General features: G+C 50.2%; 1 protein-coding gene across 1 annotated transcript; it reads right to left on the reverse strand.

Annotated features, from left to right (window-relative positions):
• Window positions 1–3,079: 3,079 nt before the first annotated feature.
• On the reverse strand, window positions 3,080–6,712 carry FAM3D (FAM3 metabolism regulating signaling molecule D; the record flags this gene model as incomplete). The annotated part of the gene is made up of 8 exons (XM_082288792.1): window positions 3,080–3,169; window positions 3,375–3,501; window positions 3,653–3,737; window positions 4,768–4,818; window positions 5,197–5,255; window positions 5,517–5,640; window positions 6,127–6,147; window positions 6,466–6,712. The coding sequence occupies 8 exons, from the start codon at window positions 6,710–6,712 to the stop codon at window positions 3,080–3,082; spliced, it is 804 nt and encodes a 267-aa protein (XP_082144918.1).
• Window positions 6,713–18,285: the final 11,573 nt, after the last annotated feature.

Here is an 18,285-nt window from a genome sequence, read left to right on the forward strand (position 1 = left end):
CGGTCACGGCCCCGTTACTCCAGGGGGGACAGGCGGCCGTGCTGCTCCCAGCCCCTCGGCGGCTGCTGTGGGGAGACGTGCGTGAAATCCAGCCCGTCTGTGGCGGGGTCGGGTGGGAAAGCTTGCTTTTCCTCCCTTCTTCCAGCACGTGGAGAACTCATTTTCTTCATGCACCTAACGGCTGGCTCGCACCCAGGCTCTGCCCGGGCACAAAGGCAGCTTTCATGCTGTGGATGCCCGGTTTCTAAGCCGGGATCCGTATTTTGAGAGGCTGTGGAAGATTACAGTAATTGCACTTGACAGGGCAAGATGTCACAGGATGCGGATTCGCCCAGCTGCGGCCCGGCACCCGCAGGTCCTTGCCTGTGGCATCTTTCCTAGATACTCCTTTGGTGCTTTTCCCAAATGAACCCCCCAAAATAAAGGAGGATTATCCCTCTGCTGCCCATCTGCATCCTGGCTCTTGGCTCCTGTTACAGCACTAGATTTTGCAAACTTTGCTTCTGCATACACCCCAGGCTGCCCGTTTGCTGCTGCAGCGTTTTTGCCTACTGCGACCCCAGGTGAGCCCCGGTTACCTGAAGCTGCTTCCTGGGAGTCTGGGCAGGTCAGGCTTGTGTTTGGTGAAGACGCTGGGGATGTGGCACAGTGCAAACCAGCCAGGTAGGTGCCTGTCCCTGCAGTAGTACAGCTTTCAAAATGCCAAGGTACTGCAAAACCTCATTTGGAGATTGCTGTCCCTGCACCCACTGTCCTTTTCAGCTACTTTTAAAGAAATGAGCAAGTTCAATTTGACTCATTAATCCATATTTATTCCCTGCCTCTCAGTGTCTGGATATTTTAAAAACTCTGATTTATTTAGCAGGACACATTGACTTTGGCAGGAATGGCTCTTCAAAACACTGGTTGCTACTGAAGGTCCCTGCACAGGAATTGCACTTTTAAGCTCTCCCTATTTCTTGAAAATAGTGATGTACCTTAGTAATTGCTCTGTGATGGACTCAGAGCTAGTTTTAACTGCCTGTAGCATGCTGAAACATAAATTTCCTTTACTTTGGCTTGAAACCAGATTTCTAATGTGCATTGCGAAGGGGTAGGAAGGGTTTCCTGCGCCTGAATGGGGCTGGTTGTTTTTGGGGCTGTAGTTGATGCTGTGCTCTGGTTTACCCTGTGGAGCCACCTTTACAGCTCTTGGGCTGTTTTCAGTTTGGTTTATGAGTGAATCTAGATCCTTTGAGGGGCTTAAAATAGTTGGCATATTTATGCTGGCAGCTCGGTGGGGCTGTTGTGTCTGCTCATTGTGTTATTTCTTGCTGCTGCCACGGGTAGGGATGATTCAGCGCTTGGGATTAACCACTGTTGTTGCAGCAGATTTAGGGATCGATTTATGGCTGAGGTGCCATCAGGTGTGTGCTAAGAGCATGGGAGGATAAGCTGGGATAAAATACTACACCTCTTTGGGGATTCCTCTGTGATGGCTGTTTTGGGGTATTATTTCAGTTCTGCCTTTGGAAGTTCTTACAGGTGTTACATGGTTTATGTGGGGATTTTTCCTTGTTTAGGGAAAACCAATTGATTGGTAGTGTTGAGTTTTGGACCCAGGGTTTCATCCTTCAGGTGGCCAGCACAGAACAGCCTGTGTCCTTTCTTGGCCTTATCCTGACTATGCTCCTCACTTCTGCTCCCCTGGGGTGACCTGAGGGCTTGGATAACCCTGTGAACTGCCTGTTAGGAGCTATGCAGGGGCTGTTGGAAGCAGAGAAGGCTGTGCAGGAGTCTCCATGCAGCTCCAAATGCTCCAGGAGAAACACTTCATCTTCATGTTCTGCAAAACTGCTGGTCTGCTTCAGAGAATGGGGAAAAAACAGATACGATCATCGGAAATTAAAGTCTGTACATGATGCAAATTCATCCCTGTCTCTGATGGCAGATAAGCCTGGCTGTCACCCGTGCAGCTCATCTGATCCCAGTAGTGCTGGGGCATAGGGAGGGTTGGGAAGAGACGGTGCTTGGCTGATGCATCTGGACAGGAGCAGGGGGCAGAGGCTCCCAGGACCTGCTCGGTGTTGGGCAGCAGCGTAGGGACTGCTCTAGGAGGACTGTGGGGCTTTCCTGCCCTCCCTTTGGGCAGGGATCTTTCCTCTCCCGGTGGTGTCAGCTGGCCCCAGGTTGGGGTGCAGCTCCCAGTGTGTGGCTGACCCCAGTGGTGCCAGCCCGGGTTTGTTGTATCGCTCCAGAGTGATGCTGGCTCTGGCTCCGCTGGTAAAAGGCTCCCACCTATTGGTTGTGCTGCACAACTTCAGCTGCCCAAGGATCCTGCCTATCCATCCATCCATCCATCCATCCATCCATCCATCCATCCATCCATCCCTCTCTGAGGGCAAAGCAAGCCTGGCACATCCCTGGCATTAACCTGACCCTTGATGGGAATGTGTCACAGAGGATTTAGCTTGGATAATGATACTTTGGTCTGCAGATATTAACCTACATTGCTGCATGATATCCCTGTGGACTTCTGGCCTTATTGTGGCTGTAGGAGCCCGTGGGTCATTGGCAAGAGCTCCAGGGGGAAACCACCAAAGTCTGAGCATCCCCAGGGATGGCTTTACCCTGTGCCATGTGGGGAGGAGAAGCACTTGTGTGCAGGGCTGTGGGATGGGTGATGGTGATGCTCGACTGGTGGCAGAGGACCTGGCATGCTGTGCCTGTGGGGAGAAAGTGTAAATTATGCTTGAAAATGGAAGTGAGAAGGTAGTGTTTTATAACTAGAAATCACAGTTAAGAAATTTACAAAACTTTTACAAAGTTTTTAGTTTAAAGGCAGAAAAATAAAATACCCCAAATTGTCCCATAGATGAGGATGGCTTGGTTGCAACCTGGCCATGTGTTTGCTCAGGCTCTGCAGGCACTTGTACAGCTCTTCTCCAAGCCCTGCACAGTTCCTGCTGTGAAACAGCCTGTTCCCATGAGCAGGCAGCAGCTGCTGGACTCTGTGACCTGGTAGTGGAGAGCCCATGATGGGGCTGGTGTCCCTGTGTGACTGGTGAAGCTGCCCTCCATGGCAGGCTGGAGCTTGATGCTAGTCCATCTTCCTGGGGGCACAGCCCTCCATCTCCAACAGCTCAGGCCAGCCGTCGTACTTATTTGTCTCTTTGTCATTTTTAATGTGCTGCAGGAAAAAAGAGAGAGAGAAGATGAGTGAGGAGGTTGGAATGGCACAAGTTTGCAATGTGGCAAAAGTTGCAGCTCGGTTTGACGTGGGGGATAATGTCACTGGTCCTTGTCTTCTGCAGAGAGGTAGGCGAGATGTAGCTCAGGAGGTGCCGTGAAGAGGATGGAGCCTGCAGAGCTCGTGGCAGGGGAGGGCCATGTACCTTTTCAAAGGGGCTCTTGTTCATCAGCCCTTTTGCTCCCAGGAAGACCCAGTTGTCCCGGAAGCCCAGCTTGCCCACGTGGCTGCTGCCCAGCTCGGTGAAATATGCCTGTACTTTGTCATTCATCCTGAAAGAGGGTAAGAAGGTGTCAATGTGATGCCAGGTGGGTATCCCCTCTTTTACCCTCTCTGTTGGTGGCAGCAGCATGTCCAGCAGCATGTCCAGCTCCCCCAGTGTATTTCTGGGGAGCCTAGTGTTGCTTCCGTGGGCAAACTCACTTTGTGGCAGCATCATCGTAGCTTGCTGTCAGCACAAGGGTGCCACGCTTGATCCCTTGGAGGAAGGTTTGCAGCTTGGTAATGTCTGGGAGACAAGAGCATTAGGGAGAGAAAAAGGGATTTAGCAGGTACTTCTGCATGGTAGCTGGGGGAGCCTCCTCTGGGTTGGTGGGAAATAACCTGACTGTGCTGGTGCTAGCCAGGATTTGGGGCCATGGGTTTAGGGAAGGGTGGGCTCCCAAATGATGCATTCCCCATCCCATGTTCCCGCCTGGGCTCTCCTGCAGTGCCCAGGACTGATGTCCTTCTTTTGGTGTGACTGCAGGGGGGGAATTCTTCCTAAACTTTGCTTGCTAACTCTGAAATCTAGTTGTGTGAATTTACTTCCCAACACAAGAAACGCTCGGCCGCAGAGCTGCCTTCCCTGCCGGCATGCCTTTGGCTATATTGGGGAATTATTCCTCATCCCGCGTCTGTGGGATGCCTGAATCCAAGGCCCCATCTAGTGGCACATGAGCTGACTGCTGCCTTCTTCCCAGTGCCTCTCCCACTGAGCATCTCGCTCGCGAACTTGGCTGGAAATCTCATTATACTGGTGATTCTCCTTCAAACTCCAGAGTTACCAAAATTAGGTTGCAAACACAAGCAGTATAAAGGGTGATTGAGGGGGCCACGTGTCCCTGAGCTCCTTCATTTATCCTGCTGCGAAAGGTGCAGGGAAAAAGCTGCTGCTCAACCACCACCAGCATTCAAAAACTGTGTTACAGGTTGCAAAGTATCCGGATTAGTGTAACTACCTGATCTTAGAAAGTAACTTTCGCAAGTCTCAAGTGCCTTGGTTTATTCAGGTTAGTGAAATCATGTTTTCCAGGCTATTACATGCATGTAAAAGGAGAGAGAAGCCAGTCTTGGATGCGGAAGCATTCAGAGGACTCCAGGCTTGATGGTCTCAGGAAAAGCTGGGCTTTTACCACCCAGGCTGGCAAGTCTGGTCAAAGTCCACTTGACTTTATCATTAAATACATGACAGAGAAGCAACAGAAGTAGCCAGCAGCCAGCAGTGCTGGTGTGAGCCCTGGCTGGGAACCGCCAAGGAGCAGAATGACTGTGCTTACCTCCGGAGTACATGTCAAATGAGTCGGTTTTCAGGAGCTGCCCGGTTGTTCCTGAAAAGTTAAAATTGAGAACAGAGCACAGTGAGTTTGCACTGGGGTGGCTCTAGGCTTTGCCTGGCCATGAGCCTGGGGTTTCTTGCAAAATGCTTTGCTCTTCCCTCAGTGTGTTGTATCTGCTGCAATGGTGACTGTGTTGCTTGGAGGAGTTCGTGGAGCTGGTTGTGCATGACCCAGGTGGGTTTCTTCCCTTCTCACTGGCAATGCTTGCAACCATAATTGTGGCTGTGCTCCCCATGAAGCACCAGATGGATGTGCTTTTGGCTCAGCCACAGTGCCTGGGAGGGGGTCTCCAGTGGCCCATGCTCTCCTGGGGATGGAGGGAGAGTCCCTGGCTGTGGGGAGAAGGGGATCAGTGCCTGCCCAACTCACCATTCACCAGTGCAATGTTCAGGCCTCTGCCAATGTTGTTTTTCACGCTGCTCATGAGGCTGAAAAGGAAAGCAGAGATCACCAGTGAGTGCAGGGATGCCCCGGAGGTGCTGATGCCAGTGAAACTGTGGTGGGGTGAAGTGGTTGCAGATGGCAAAATACCCAGAGGTGGTAGCAAAGAAATCTATTTAAAATTTTTTTTAGCCACAAATACACTGTGATGGCCATCGATGTGTTTGGCACAGGCCAAACTTGCCTTCTTGAAGGCCAGGCCTTCAAGCTCAGCCACGGCTGCCTTGTCCCTGCCATGTGCTGCTTACACCAAGTCTTCAAAGCAGATCGAGGGTCCCACCACATTTGCAGCACCACTGATGATCTTGAAGGCAAAATAGTTCTGGGGGCAGCTCTTCTGGTTCCCACACTTGTGCTGGGGCAACTTCTCACCTGTGAGGGAGGAGTGGAGCTGAAAGTCATGGCTTTGGCCCCATGGGGAGACACTGGCCATGTCCCTGAGGGGTTGAGCGGCGCTGGCACTAGGATACAGTGGCCCACTAAGGGGGCAACACCTGGATCAACTTCTTGCATGAAGGAGGCTTGTCCTGGGGGTGGGACCAGTTGCTTATTTGAGGTTTATGGTGCCAAGGCCAGGTGCTGCTCCAGGTATGACACATGGGTATGTGCCAGGAGCATTCAGAGCTGGTGTCCAAGGCAAACCCCTTGGGGCTTTTCTGTCCAGAGTTTCCCCATTCTTGGCCAAGACAGGGACCCACCAAAGACCCCGTTGCTGTGTGCAGTAGCAAAATCCCCCACATTTGGGAGAGTGGGATTTTTTGCCTCAGGGAAGGGGTTCTTGAAGGCAGCTCTCACTCTTCCACCATCCCCCTGAACCCTGGAGTGGAGCTGTGTGATGAAGTCGAGAGCAATACTCACTGCTGGGCTTGTTTGTGGCACCTGTGGGTAGCAAGCAGAAGGATTAGACACCCTGGGGAGCTGCTGGCTCTTTCCCAAGCCAGAAGCAGTTGTTCAGGCACTAACTCTCCAAAACTGCTTCCCATGGTTGCAGGCATCCCTGGATCCACCCACCCCAGAGCAGCTTCCCACCATGCTGTCCCCTCCCTGCCCTAGTGGTCAGAACTGGTGGCTAAAGCCTCAGCCAGAGAATGCAAACACGAGTGGTCAGGGCAGTAATATCCAGCCCTGGGGGCTGGCTCGCAATGGAAACCCTCGCGCCCTCCTTCTGCATCCCTCTGGAGCCCGCTGGTGCCTCACCGAGCCAGCTCCGCAGGCTGATGGCTCTCCAGCTGCGGTGGAAGTACGTCTGCATGATGAGCCACGTGCCCAGCAGGGTGATGAGCAGCGCCACGTACCGGATCACAGCTGCCAGGTGTGGGAGAGGAGCGGGCTGAGAGCAGCCGCCGCAGCCCGGGGCAGGCACTGGAGCATCCCTCTGGTTTCTTGGGATTTGATCCGTGTGTCCCAAGGTTACCAGGCACAGGGTGACAGCCAGTGCTTGCATGGTGTGGGAAGGCAGCTAACAATCCCTCACCCTCCAAATGGATTCTGATCTCATAATTGCCATCTCTCGAGTATGTGGTGATATTCAGGCATTACTGCTCTACTGGGAGGCACTATTCATATTTCTTTCTATGTTAAAGTAAATCTGATAATTACTCAGAAAGCTATGTAAATCCAAATATTTCTTATGTTCCCAGTGCTGGGAAGGCTGCTATCCCCCAATTAGTCACTTGCTACAGCCGAGCAGCTGCTGATCCAACTGTGATTGGCATTTGGCTTTAAAGCAGCGCTCATCAGAGCAAAACGTTCCAGTCCTGCATGGAAAGAGAGTAGAAAAATGTACTTTTATTGCAGCTGAATGGCTCTTATGGAGCCAGGAATGTCTCAATAGCCATCTCTTCGTAGTCACAGAAGGTTTCACTGGGAAAAATACAACAGGCTGAAATCTACACAAATCTTGTAAAAACCTGATGCTTTTACAAAGGCCCTTTCCCATGTCCCTGGCAGGGGAAGGGCAGGGTTGCTGGGCTTGGAAGGCATCGTGTAAATGAGAATGAGGCATAAAGAACTGTACAAAAACAGACAGAGAAAAGTAAATATGTGTCCTTCCTTACCTGTTACCCGCATGGTGGTGGGCAGAGAGAGCACAGCTGGGAGAGGCTGACGGTCACAGGTCAGCCTGAGGAAAGAAGGCAATACCTTAAAGAGGGCCTGTAACCCACCAAAGCCAGGCAGATTCTAGATTAGAAGGTAATTGCTATGTTTAGTGATATTTGCAATAGCAAGGACGTCATCAAAGATGTACAAATACTTATCATGCACATGTGCTTGGTCCCACCCTGATTAAGTCCTGGAGCAGGCTGCACTGACCGAGCTCGCTTCCTTCTGGAGCCTCAGAACCCTTCCCTGTGTCTGCTGCCCCATGTGCTCCTGGTTCATTCCCTGGTCTTGGTAATGGGCCAGGCTTTTCTGTTCTGCTGATAGCAATGAGGTGGGCACTTTCAATCACAGCTTTGCTGCATTTCCTTCTGGGATGATGCAAAGTAGATTTCAAATATTAGGGACTGCAAAATGCAGTCTGAGGACAAGCTGTGATCTGGCCTTGCCCAGTCAGGGGAATCTCTGGGAACAAGCTTGTCTTCCTTAAAATCCAAAGGAAAAGGGAAGAAGGGTAGCACCATTGTGCTGAGGAGAGCAGCCAGCTTTGTGGACACCTGACTTAAACCCAGAAATATTTCCACTTGGCCAAATGCTGGAGCGTCTTCACACCGTGGACAGGGTGTGGTTATAATTTGGAGCATGAACTATTTTCTGCCTGGGAGGGTCCGTCTGCCTCGCTCTGTCCTGCTGCCACCCTGACCGATGGGACAGGCACTGCCACCCCACACACTGGGCTCCCCCAGGGGCTGGGACCACTCCTACCTTTGAAATTCGAGGCTGCAGTCTGTTGAACCTCTGTTCTGGAAACCACACTGGAGTCCTACGGTGAATTGTCACTTGTGAGATGGGTGCTCAGAGTTAACGAGCCTAATGTTAACTAAAGCAGCCCTTTAGTAATGTTTGACAGAAAACTAGTAAAAGAGCTGTGCTGAGAGTCGCTTTTCCTGTTTGAAGGGTAAATAAGGAGCAACGGGCTGTAGCAGGGCTGGGCTGAATGTTACTTTCAGGCTGCTGCGTCATGAGGAAGGAGAGAAGAGCTTTTCCTCCTGCCCAGCCCTGCTCCATGTCCCCTCCCAGGGCTTGCTGTTACTGACCGTGGCTGTGGAGCAGCCTTGGACCCTGGGCTGGATGGACCTGCATTCCCCCTCAGTGCCCTGAGGAGATGCTCCCCGTGGCTTTCCCTGCACCCAGGGGTGGGTTGCAGCATCACTGTCTGGGGTTTTTAGGCAGCCCTGCAGTGACGTTTCAGCTGATGTTTCTGGAGCCTGGCAGTTCTCCCCATGAGACCCCTCTGCCGTGCCCACACCTGCTGTGACACTGTGGCAAGGATGGTCTGCCAAAGCTGCTCCAGCATGGAGCTACCAGCTTCCTGTGGGACACTGTTCCATCTGCATTTTAGAGGAAGCCTTGGGAGGTATTTGTGTCCCCCCGTGTACCGCGACAATGTGTTTTTGATAGTGTATCAGCTGAGCACACTGGCTCCCCAGAAGCATCTCCCTTCTCTCTGCAGCTATTCCTCTCAGGGGAAGGCTGGCCCTGAGCAGGAATTTGTCCCTGTGGGAGGTGGCAGGGGGGTCCGTGATGCCTGAAGCCCTTCCCCACACCCCAGCCCTCAGCACAGTTACTCTGAAATGGATTTTAAAGCTTGTGTCAGAGCTGGCATGAGCACACCCATTTCACTGAGCTGGTAAAAGAGACACAGACCTGAAAAAGGAAAGCTTAAAGGTTTTGGAGGACAAACGTTGCCTGTGGCTGTGGAGGGGCAGCACCAGGCTCTTCTCTTTTGCTCCTTTCAGCATGAAGTTTATAAACACAGGGACCTTCTTCACATTTCTGTCTCCCCATCCCAGTGCCTGATCGATGGTGGGGACAGAAAATGGGGCCAGTTCTCACAATCGTCAGACTATTTGTGAAGACATCAAAATTGGTATTGGTTTGGGAGCTTGTTGTCTTCCCCACAAGTGCCATGAGCAGAGCCTGGATCTGGTGAAAATTCAGACCTGGTCTGTGATTTGAGCACAGCGAGTGGGGCAAAACTTCCACTGGGTTTGCCAAACCTTCCCTGTTTGGTCCCCAGTGCTACAGTGAACATTGGCCTCACTGGGGCCCATTGCACAGTCCTCCCCTTCACCAAAGTTGTGTTTTTTCTTTGCACATATTGATTTCATTGCAGAGGAAGAGAAATGGAAAAATAAACCAATAAATGCCAGTGCTTTAGGGAGGTCATATATTTATTTGGGCTATTTATCTTCACCTTAATCCCAGATAAAATTTATTGGGTGAAGTCCCTGGGTGGTGAAATTCCTGGAACCTGATTGCATTACAAGAGGGTAGCCCTGTCTTGGGATTTCTATTATATTATTTTTTAATTGTTTGCATTGATAATTTTTTCTTTTCTTCCTGGGGTTGTGCCAGAATAAAAGGTACCTGTGCTCTGGCATCTGCCAGAGAGCTGCTGGCAGGAGAGGGAGAAAAAAAAAGAATTGTGGTAGGTGTTAAACAGAGTTATTTGTCTAATAAGCCTGAAACTTGCTTGCTTAAAAAAACATTCCAGGAACAAGAAAGTTCTTGGACAAATATTGCTAAACAGGCTCCTGGTGTTGTAAAGCAAAAGCTCCACCCAAGCCTGCTCTGGCCTGAAGTGCCGCTTGGCGGAGCTGAGTTACTGCTGCTGGGAGGAACAGCCAGATCCCTGCCCTGCCAGAGAGGTTTTTCAGGATGCACCAGGTGAATGTTCCAGTTCTCCCTCAGTAGTGCAGGAAAACTTCTCTTCTCCACAAACTTCTGCCTTTTTTTCCTTTTTTTTTTCCCCCTTTTTTCTTGCTTTTGAGCTTCACATGTCCCTCTCTCTCCCAACAGGTCCCTGACTGTGAACAAAATCATGTTGGTGCAGAGTGGGGATGCGACTCTATAAAGGGTGACTGCCAGCTGCCCACAGCCACCAAGTCACCTGTCCAAAAGCCAGGATTTTCCTGCACAGCTGAATGCAGAGGTGCAGAGGAGGGACTGGTGGGGTGGGTGCACACAACCTCTGTGTTCAGGGTTTATCACCACAGGAGAATAGAGGATGCTACTGTGCCATATTCATTCTCAAAAGGAATCAGTCTGACTGAGCTTTGCTGAGTTGCTCAATAGGATGGTGCTGTTTGCCAGAGGGCTTATAAATTTCTTTGCTTATAAAAATGCTTCACTAGCTGCTGCATCCACTAAATGGCTGGAGAGGGCATCTTATAGCAAAACTGGCCCCGGCACAAGCCCACAGTTATCCAGGGTGTTGACCAGTGTTGGCTGCTTTCTACCACAAAGCACTTGGTACCTTGTGTCCTCCTACACTTCCGTCTAGTCTGGTTTCTCAAAAATCCAGATGATGCCATCAGTTTTTTAAAGGAAGTAATTCTGTCCCTGCTGGCACTGTGTGGGCAGCCAGACCTGGTCCCTTACACCATCTCTTTCAGCAGTGCAAGAGAAAACAGATTATATCCTCAGCAGCAGCTTCACCTTGGACGAGCCCCACATTTTGCACAGTGAACACCGTGCAAATTCATCCATAGCCGTGATGACCTGGCCCCTACATCACAGAGCTGATTCCAGCACATCGCAGCTCCCCGTTGACACAGGGAGTTCATTAGTTCTGACCGTGACACCAGTACAGCTGCAGCCCACGGAAAGGATGCCAGCACATGGGGCTTCTCCTTAACCTCCAGCCTACGAAAAGGAAGAACAACTAAAACCTTCCCCATGCAACCCCCTAACCTGCCAGTAAATCAAAAGAAAAGTGCTGCAGGAACACATTATTGCTCTAAAAGACGCATTTCCCCGGTCGGGGATGGGACAAGCCCACGTACCGCTCAGTGTCCCGGCCGTGCGGTCCCTCTGCGCGGGCTGTGCGGGCGCTGGCGCATCCCGGGAAGCGGGGGCTCCATGTGCTCGGCAGCGTGGCGGGGCAGCTGCCCAGCCTGCCCAGCCCTCTGTGACTCACGGCACCTCCCCGAGCCTTATCTCCCTGCCTGGTGGGCGGCTGGGCACAGCCCACGGCGCACAGCGGCCGCCGCGGTTGGGAGCACCTCTCCCGCGGGAGGGAGAAAACACTCTTTGCTGCGGCCACGAGCTCATGCGTTTCCTTTGGAGAGTTTCTTCACTTTGGACCTTGCCTTTTTGGCACGTCAGAAGAGGAAAACCTCTCCCAGGGTGGGCACCAGCCTTTCTGCTCTTTCACCAAACCAGCACATTGGGCTGACAGGGGGTGCTGCAATGGGAACAGGTGGGCGTGAAGCCAGGAGTGGTGTTCCCCAAACTGGGGTAAAACCAGAATAACCTGATCTGTCAGGATTTCCCCCCAGCCGTGCTGCATGTGTGTGGGCTGGCCCTGAGTCCTGCTTCTCTGGCTCTCATTTACAGGAAGCTGGAGGTTCCTTTTCCAAATGAGCATTTATTTATCCAGCAACAGTCCTGAACTCTAAAGGACTCCTGAGTTAACTAGAGATATAGATTTAGGACGTTTTCTTTTTGATCATTTATTGTTGTTATTATTGTGGTTCTGAATGAAGAAATCACTCCTGAAGTTAGCACTAGGGGCTCTCTTATTTTTTCCAACGTTGAACCTTGTTTATGTGGCAGCCAAGAACAAAAGTGATCCCATTCCTTCTTTCCTTTTTCTTTTCCATTTTTATCACTTAGAAGAACCAAATGGTTTCTCTTGGAGCTTTTAAAGCAATTTCCATCTAAGAACCAGTGGAGGAGATGTGGGGCTGGCAGCAACAGCGCTGCCTCTGTGACTGCAGCTTGCACAAGGCTGGAGCAGAGCCCCTGCAGGACCAATGCTGCTTCCTGATAATTAGTTTAATACCTGAGGGTGATCTCTGTATAAAGCTGTGCACTGAGCTTTTCTTTGCTTCCCCCCAGCTCTGGTCCTCAGTGCTGGGCAAGAGGTGCAGGGGGTGCTGAACACCAGGGTAAATCACAGACTCCAAACCAAACCCTTCCACACAGGGAGAGCAGAAAAGCAAACACATGCCTGGGCTCTGCATTGGGATAATTATTGCTCTCGCAAGGAAATTTTAGCTGTGGTGAGAGTCTGAGCTTAAACAGCACAGTCTAAATCAAAAACCTTCTCCCTCTCCGGGGAAATATCCTTCCTATTAGTTTGTTTAGCTTCTGGCAATAACTGGCTCAGCTCAATAACAAAGTGCCCCAAGCCCTGGTGTGCCACAGTTCTCGTCCCTGCTGTGTCCCCCTGCTTCCTGCCCCTGCAGGAGCAGGCCCATGGCATGAGGATTGTAACACCCTGGGGGAGGCCTGTTCCATGACAAGTTTTGCCTTCTGCTTCAAGGGACCTGAGGCCAAGTCCTCTATGGAGATGGAGGCATTTCTGCTGCTTGCAGAGGAAATGAACAAAACCCCTCAGCAAGGCCAGGAGCCTCCAACAACGAAATCTCGTGAGAAATGCTTCTGCTCTCTGGAACTGAACATTTCATCCAAGATGTCTCCCTGAAACCATGGGAAAAGATGGAGAACTGTGGGCTTTCCTTGTGGCACACACTGGTGTGGAGAGTCCTCATATCCCATCTCTGCATCCTGTGGTAGCCCAGGTTTTGCCCATCCACTGTGGCACACAGCAGAAACGGGCTTTTAAATCCCACCTAACATTAGGGAATGTGTCAAGTGCTGGGAATGGGGCATCAGCTTAGTCTTGACTCAGCAAATAATTAACTGGTGCAGTGCAATGAAATTGCATCAAGTCTCGTTCGCAGGCTCCCCCAGGGGGTTCCACGTGACATAGAAAAAGAGGAATTAAGAAAAAAATAATAGATGTGGCATCAAAAAAGCTGCCAGACTGGGGAATGAATAATCAGTGGTGCAAACTCACTGCACTGTGATCAGCACTGGGGTAGGATCAGCAGGAGCAAGCTGGCAAGTGAGGAGCTGCTCTCGTCCTCCTCCTCCCGCCATGTGTCAGCACTGGGTGCGTTGACCCCCAGCGAGTGGTGGGGAGCATTGGTACGCTGGTGCCAAGAAAAGTGGCTGCAGGACTGTCCCTCCCAGGATATGAAAGTTCAGCACTGGGAGAAGGTTTCCCCAAAAGATCCCTCGTCGGGCTCTGCAGTGCCCAGGACATGCTGCTTTTCAGGAGTGTTCTCACGGGGATAAATTCATGACAAATTCTCTTAGGAAAGGTTTGGCCACTTGATAAGCACAGTGGGTGTACGGTTTCAGATTGCTCCTGCCGAAGTACTGCAGATGTTAAGTGTAGCACATCTGAAAGAAAAAGATCTGCAGCTTCTGTGTTTGTCTTGGGTTAAACACCACCTGCACTTCCCGCATGCCACATGCGAGGGGTGAACGAGGGTGAGGGCTGTCCCTGCAGCCCACACCTCCCAGCTGAGCTGCTGTGGGGGATAATTCACCCTCCACTAAACCATCCTGCTCCTGTACTCACCTCTCCTCTCCCACTTTTGCAGAGGTCAGTAATCAGCACCGTTCCATTGGCCAAAGAATGAATCATACCAGCAAACTGATGACACATCCCGAAGGTTTCAAGGGTGACTGAGCATCCGGGTGAGACGCCGGCACTGTTTGCTTGTGCCGGATGGGAAGAATTGCGTGAGGATAAAGTTTTATAGAAGGGATAATATAACAATATCGGACAGAAACGTGAGGAAGCAGTTCTCGAGAGGAGGCAGGTGCTGTTTGGCCGGTGGGGGAGTCGGATCGCGGCGGCTCCCCCGGCAGCTCTGTGTGCCGGCTATTGGGGGTGCTGTTGTGTAGCGCATCCTGCGCCCGCCGAGCCCCGCGCACCGCCCACCGCCGGCTCTGCTGCTGCGAGAGAAAAACAAACAAGGGAAATCATAGCCGCTTTTACTACTAAACGAGAAATTAGCTCGTGCGGTGCTAAGCCCCTGGTCTGTGGGCCCAGCACAACCAATCTGCTTTTATTGTTTTGCAGGACTGCTCTGCAACCGAACGATGACAAATACCAGGAATTAGCGCAGTGTAATTACTCCGTATTAGCTGAATTCACAGTATAGACACAGATCATAAACAGCCATTGATTATTCCTAATTTCACATTTTTACCATTCTGAATCGTAGCAATTATGCCTGTCCGAGAGAATTAGCTTCTCTTTCAACCCTGCAGGTTCACAGTCACTGTCCTTCCTTTCAGAGACTTTTTTACTGCTGAAAAAAAGACCATTCAACACAAATCCCTCCCTACTTCTGCAATAAAATACCCTCTCCTTCCCCCCTCTCCTCAGTCCCTAAATCCCTCTGACTTTGCAGCCCAAAGGTTGCTCCTTTTGCTGCCAACTGCCTCAAGATGCAGGTGGGTGCTTGGTGTGTTCCGCAGCAGCAGTATTTCACAGTTCATTTCACCCTGGGTTGTGGCAGAGGCATCAGCAGCCCCGGCTCTTGGTGCAGGTGTTGCAAAGATGCCTGTGGGAAGGGGTCTGGGCAGCAACAAGGTTCCACATCCATCTCCTGTTGTCGGTTGGTCCATGCAAGCAGTGCTCCTGTTTAAGCAAAGATGCTTAAGGATCATCTCTTTTTTGAAATAGGCCAGGACACGATTTCCAAAAGCTAATTCACACCTCCGGTACAATTGTGTTGGGGGCCTCTGTCTCCAGGGAAATGCCTGCACCCTTCCCAGACAAGATCTGTGGCAGAGGCTAGTAGACCTCAGCACTTCCTTGCTACACACTGCAAGGGTATTAAAAAAATGAATGTAGATATAAATTATTAATATTTGCATGGGAAATTTCTAACCCTATTAGTATCATATCATTAAATTTGTTTCTTGCGCACAGGCAGTGATTTCATTACAAAGGGTAGCAGAGCGTAATGCCAGCTCTGCTGTGCTGGTTTTGTCAATTAATGATGAGAGGGAAAGAATCTGTTGTTTATCAATGGCAAGGCCTTTGGGGCTTTTCCTTTTGCTTTGCCCCTAGTATATACTGAGGGGTGGTGGGTGACTGCCACCGGGCACATGCTGCACTCGCAGATATGCTGGGGTGTTACGCTGGAACTGGGGGGCTTAGCCCAGAGGAAAGGAGGCTCAGGGAGATCCTTACTGCTCTCTACAACTCCCTGAAAGGAGGCTGTAGCCAGGTGGAGGTTGGTCTCTTCTCCCAAGTAACAAGTGACAGGACAAGAGGAAGTGAACTCAAACTCCGCCAGGGGAGTTCTAGATTGGATATTAGGAACAATTTCTTCACCAAAAGGGTTGTCAAGCATTGGAACAGGGTGCCCAGGGAGGTGGATGAGTCACCATCCGTGGAGGGATTTAAAAGATGTGTAGATGTGGCTCTTGGGTCATGGCTTAGTGGTGAACTGGGCAGTACTGGAGGAACAGTTGGACTCGATGATCTTAGAGGCTTTTTCCAACCTAAACAACCCTATGATTATAAAGTTCTATAAAGGGATGAGGGTTGAAAAGTCTCTGGTCCAAAGCACTTCCAACCGCTGGCATCGGACAGGGAGTTATTTATTCCAGGCAGTGGCTGTGGCCATCAAGCAGCAGCAGCAGCAGTTTTTTATTGCATCCATTCTAGGACACTGAAGAAAGATTATGCATGCTTGCACCATGCCAGATTTTTATTAGATTGCAGGCAGGGGTTAAACTGATCCTTGTCAGCACAAATATAATGCCCAGGGTGATGGGAGCAGCATAAATTGAGGACAAGAGGTGGCCGCTTTTACCGCTGCTCTCAAGAATGCTCTGCTGTTTTACTGCATCGTTTGCTCTTTAATTGGGACATTTCCCTCTGGCCAGGGGATGTCTTTCCTTTTTTGCCAATGAGGTGCAATAAATAAATGGGCTGAGGCACAGACTCTGAGGGGAGGTGAAGTACAGAGGGCAGATGAGTGACTGTACCAGAGCCCTTTGAATGTCCCCAGTTTGCCACAGTGGCTATTCTGGTACATCTTTCCCAAGCTGGGGACACAGGAAGGGGCTGTCTTGTGGTGGCAGGGGGTCTGAAGTAGTGCAAATCATACAGGTGCTTAATCTATTCATCACCTCCACTTTTTTCAGAGTACACGTCATGAGGTGATGGACCTTAGGGCTGGGTCAGTGGGGTGTTTGTTTGTGGCCAGTTCTGGTATGTCTGTGTCATTGTAAAGCAAATACTTGAAGGAGCATGCAACAGTCCTGCACACAGGGCTGGCCAGACCTGTTGATTGGTTACAGCAGAGCAGGATATGGGGGTCTGGCACATGGCCACCCCAGCTTGGGGCTGCAGGGCACCTGGGGGGTCAATAAGATCCTCATTCAGCTGTCCTGTTATTATTTACCTGCAGTAGTAGATTAATTAGATATCTTCCACCCCCACTCCCCTCCCTCCCTGTGCTGGCAGGAGAGGAAATCCTGCTTTTGTGCTGCTAATGGATCTCACAGATCTAGTAAAACATTACAGTGCAGACAAAATGTCTCTTTAAAAGTGCAATAGAAATTCAAACTCTCCACTGAGAACAAAGCCAGTGGGGCTTTTTGCATCTCCTGTTTTTATTATATTCTGTAACGTTTGTAAAGTAGATCACTTTTATCGAGGGAGTCTATCTCCTCTCCCAAGCTGTAATTCCTAGACCTCTTAAAGAAGATTTCTGCTCACAAAGGAAATAAAAGATAGAAATATGATGCTCTCTGACATTTGAACACACTACTGAGAATCTGAATTAAAAGGAACAAACTCAGAAAGTATCATTTATACAGCAATCAACTTTAAAAAGTCACCATCTGCTAAGAGTTACCACCTGGTGTAGCTGTGTCTTTATTGCCAGACAGAGAATAGGAAATAACTCAGGGAACTCTCCTGCACCTGCTGGGCTTTTCCTGGCACCGTGCACACTCCGAGCCGTGGTGGCTGGGGAGCCGCAGGGTGCCTCTTGCAACTCTCCTTCTACTCCAGCTCACTACAGAATATAAATCTGAGTACAGGTGCCATTAGCAGGGATGATTTGGGGTTGTCCAAGTTATCGCTTAATATCAGCTTTTCAAAAAGTCTAAAGGGCAAAAGAAATGACCACAGCTGGAACAAGGGACATGGATGGGATTTATATTTAGAAATCTGATCTTTTTCCTTGCTTGCTGCTCACCTCCTTGCTGTCCCCCACCCCAATGACATTTCCTGGTTTCTCATAGCCCTTTCTAGTTTTGTCTCCTTATTTCATCATAATTGATGGTAACATTACCAAGTTCTTTGCCCTGTGCAACCAGTCTAGTTCTCACCTTGCAGTATTTTGCCTCATTTTGGTCTTCCACTGCTCATCAGCTCCTAGAAAGGTTGGGAACTTATTGATATAAAAATTTCCCATCAAATTTTATGTCTTCCACAAAGACCACTCTGTGTTCAGGTGATTCTTAGCACAGTTTAATCCTCTGTGCTGCCACTGCTCAGTGTCACTCACTCTGTCTTGGTAATTGTGATGGTTTCCCTCCGACCTCTCCATGCACAAGACTCTATGGCAACACAATTGCATGCACAACTTCAAGTCTTCAGTTTTTTTTGGGAGGAACTGGGAACTGAGCTACATTCATGAGGTGTATCAGCTGAAAAGTGTGGAGAGACTTGTACAAGTTATTTATGCATTGTCTGCCTTGAGTTTTATACAGCAGCACTAAGTGCTGGGAAGCTGCTGTGGCTTTTCCCCACCATGTTTCCCATCACTGCACATTTATCACTGACTGCTTGGTTCAGATGTAAGGAAACAAGGCACAACAAATGAATTAAGAAAAAAAGTGTCCTTGCAAGTTTCCCTTGTGTCTGTGCTGTCACTGAACCCCATCACTGCCAGGGCTGCTGAGGAGCATCATCTTTATTTAAGCTGATGCAACAGCACCTATCATGGCAGGCAGTTGGATTCCTCTCCCCTTTTAGGAATTTTAAGCCTCTTACCCCATTCCCTCAGGAGGCCGCTGTGT

This window comes from Coloeus monedula (assembly GCF_965178545.1).
Source record: "Coloeus monedula genome assembly, chromosome: 11".
In the NCBI taxonomy this organism is placed as follows: Eukaryota; Metazoa; Chordata; class Aves; order Passeriformes; family Corvidae; genus Coloeus; species Coloeus monedula.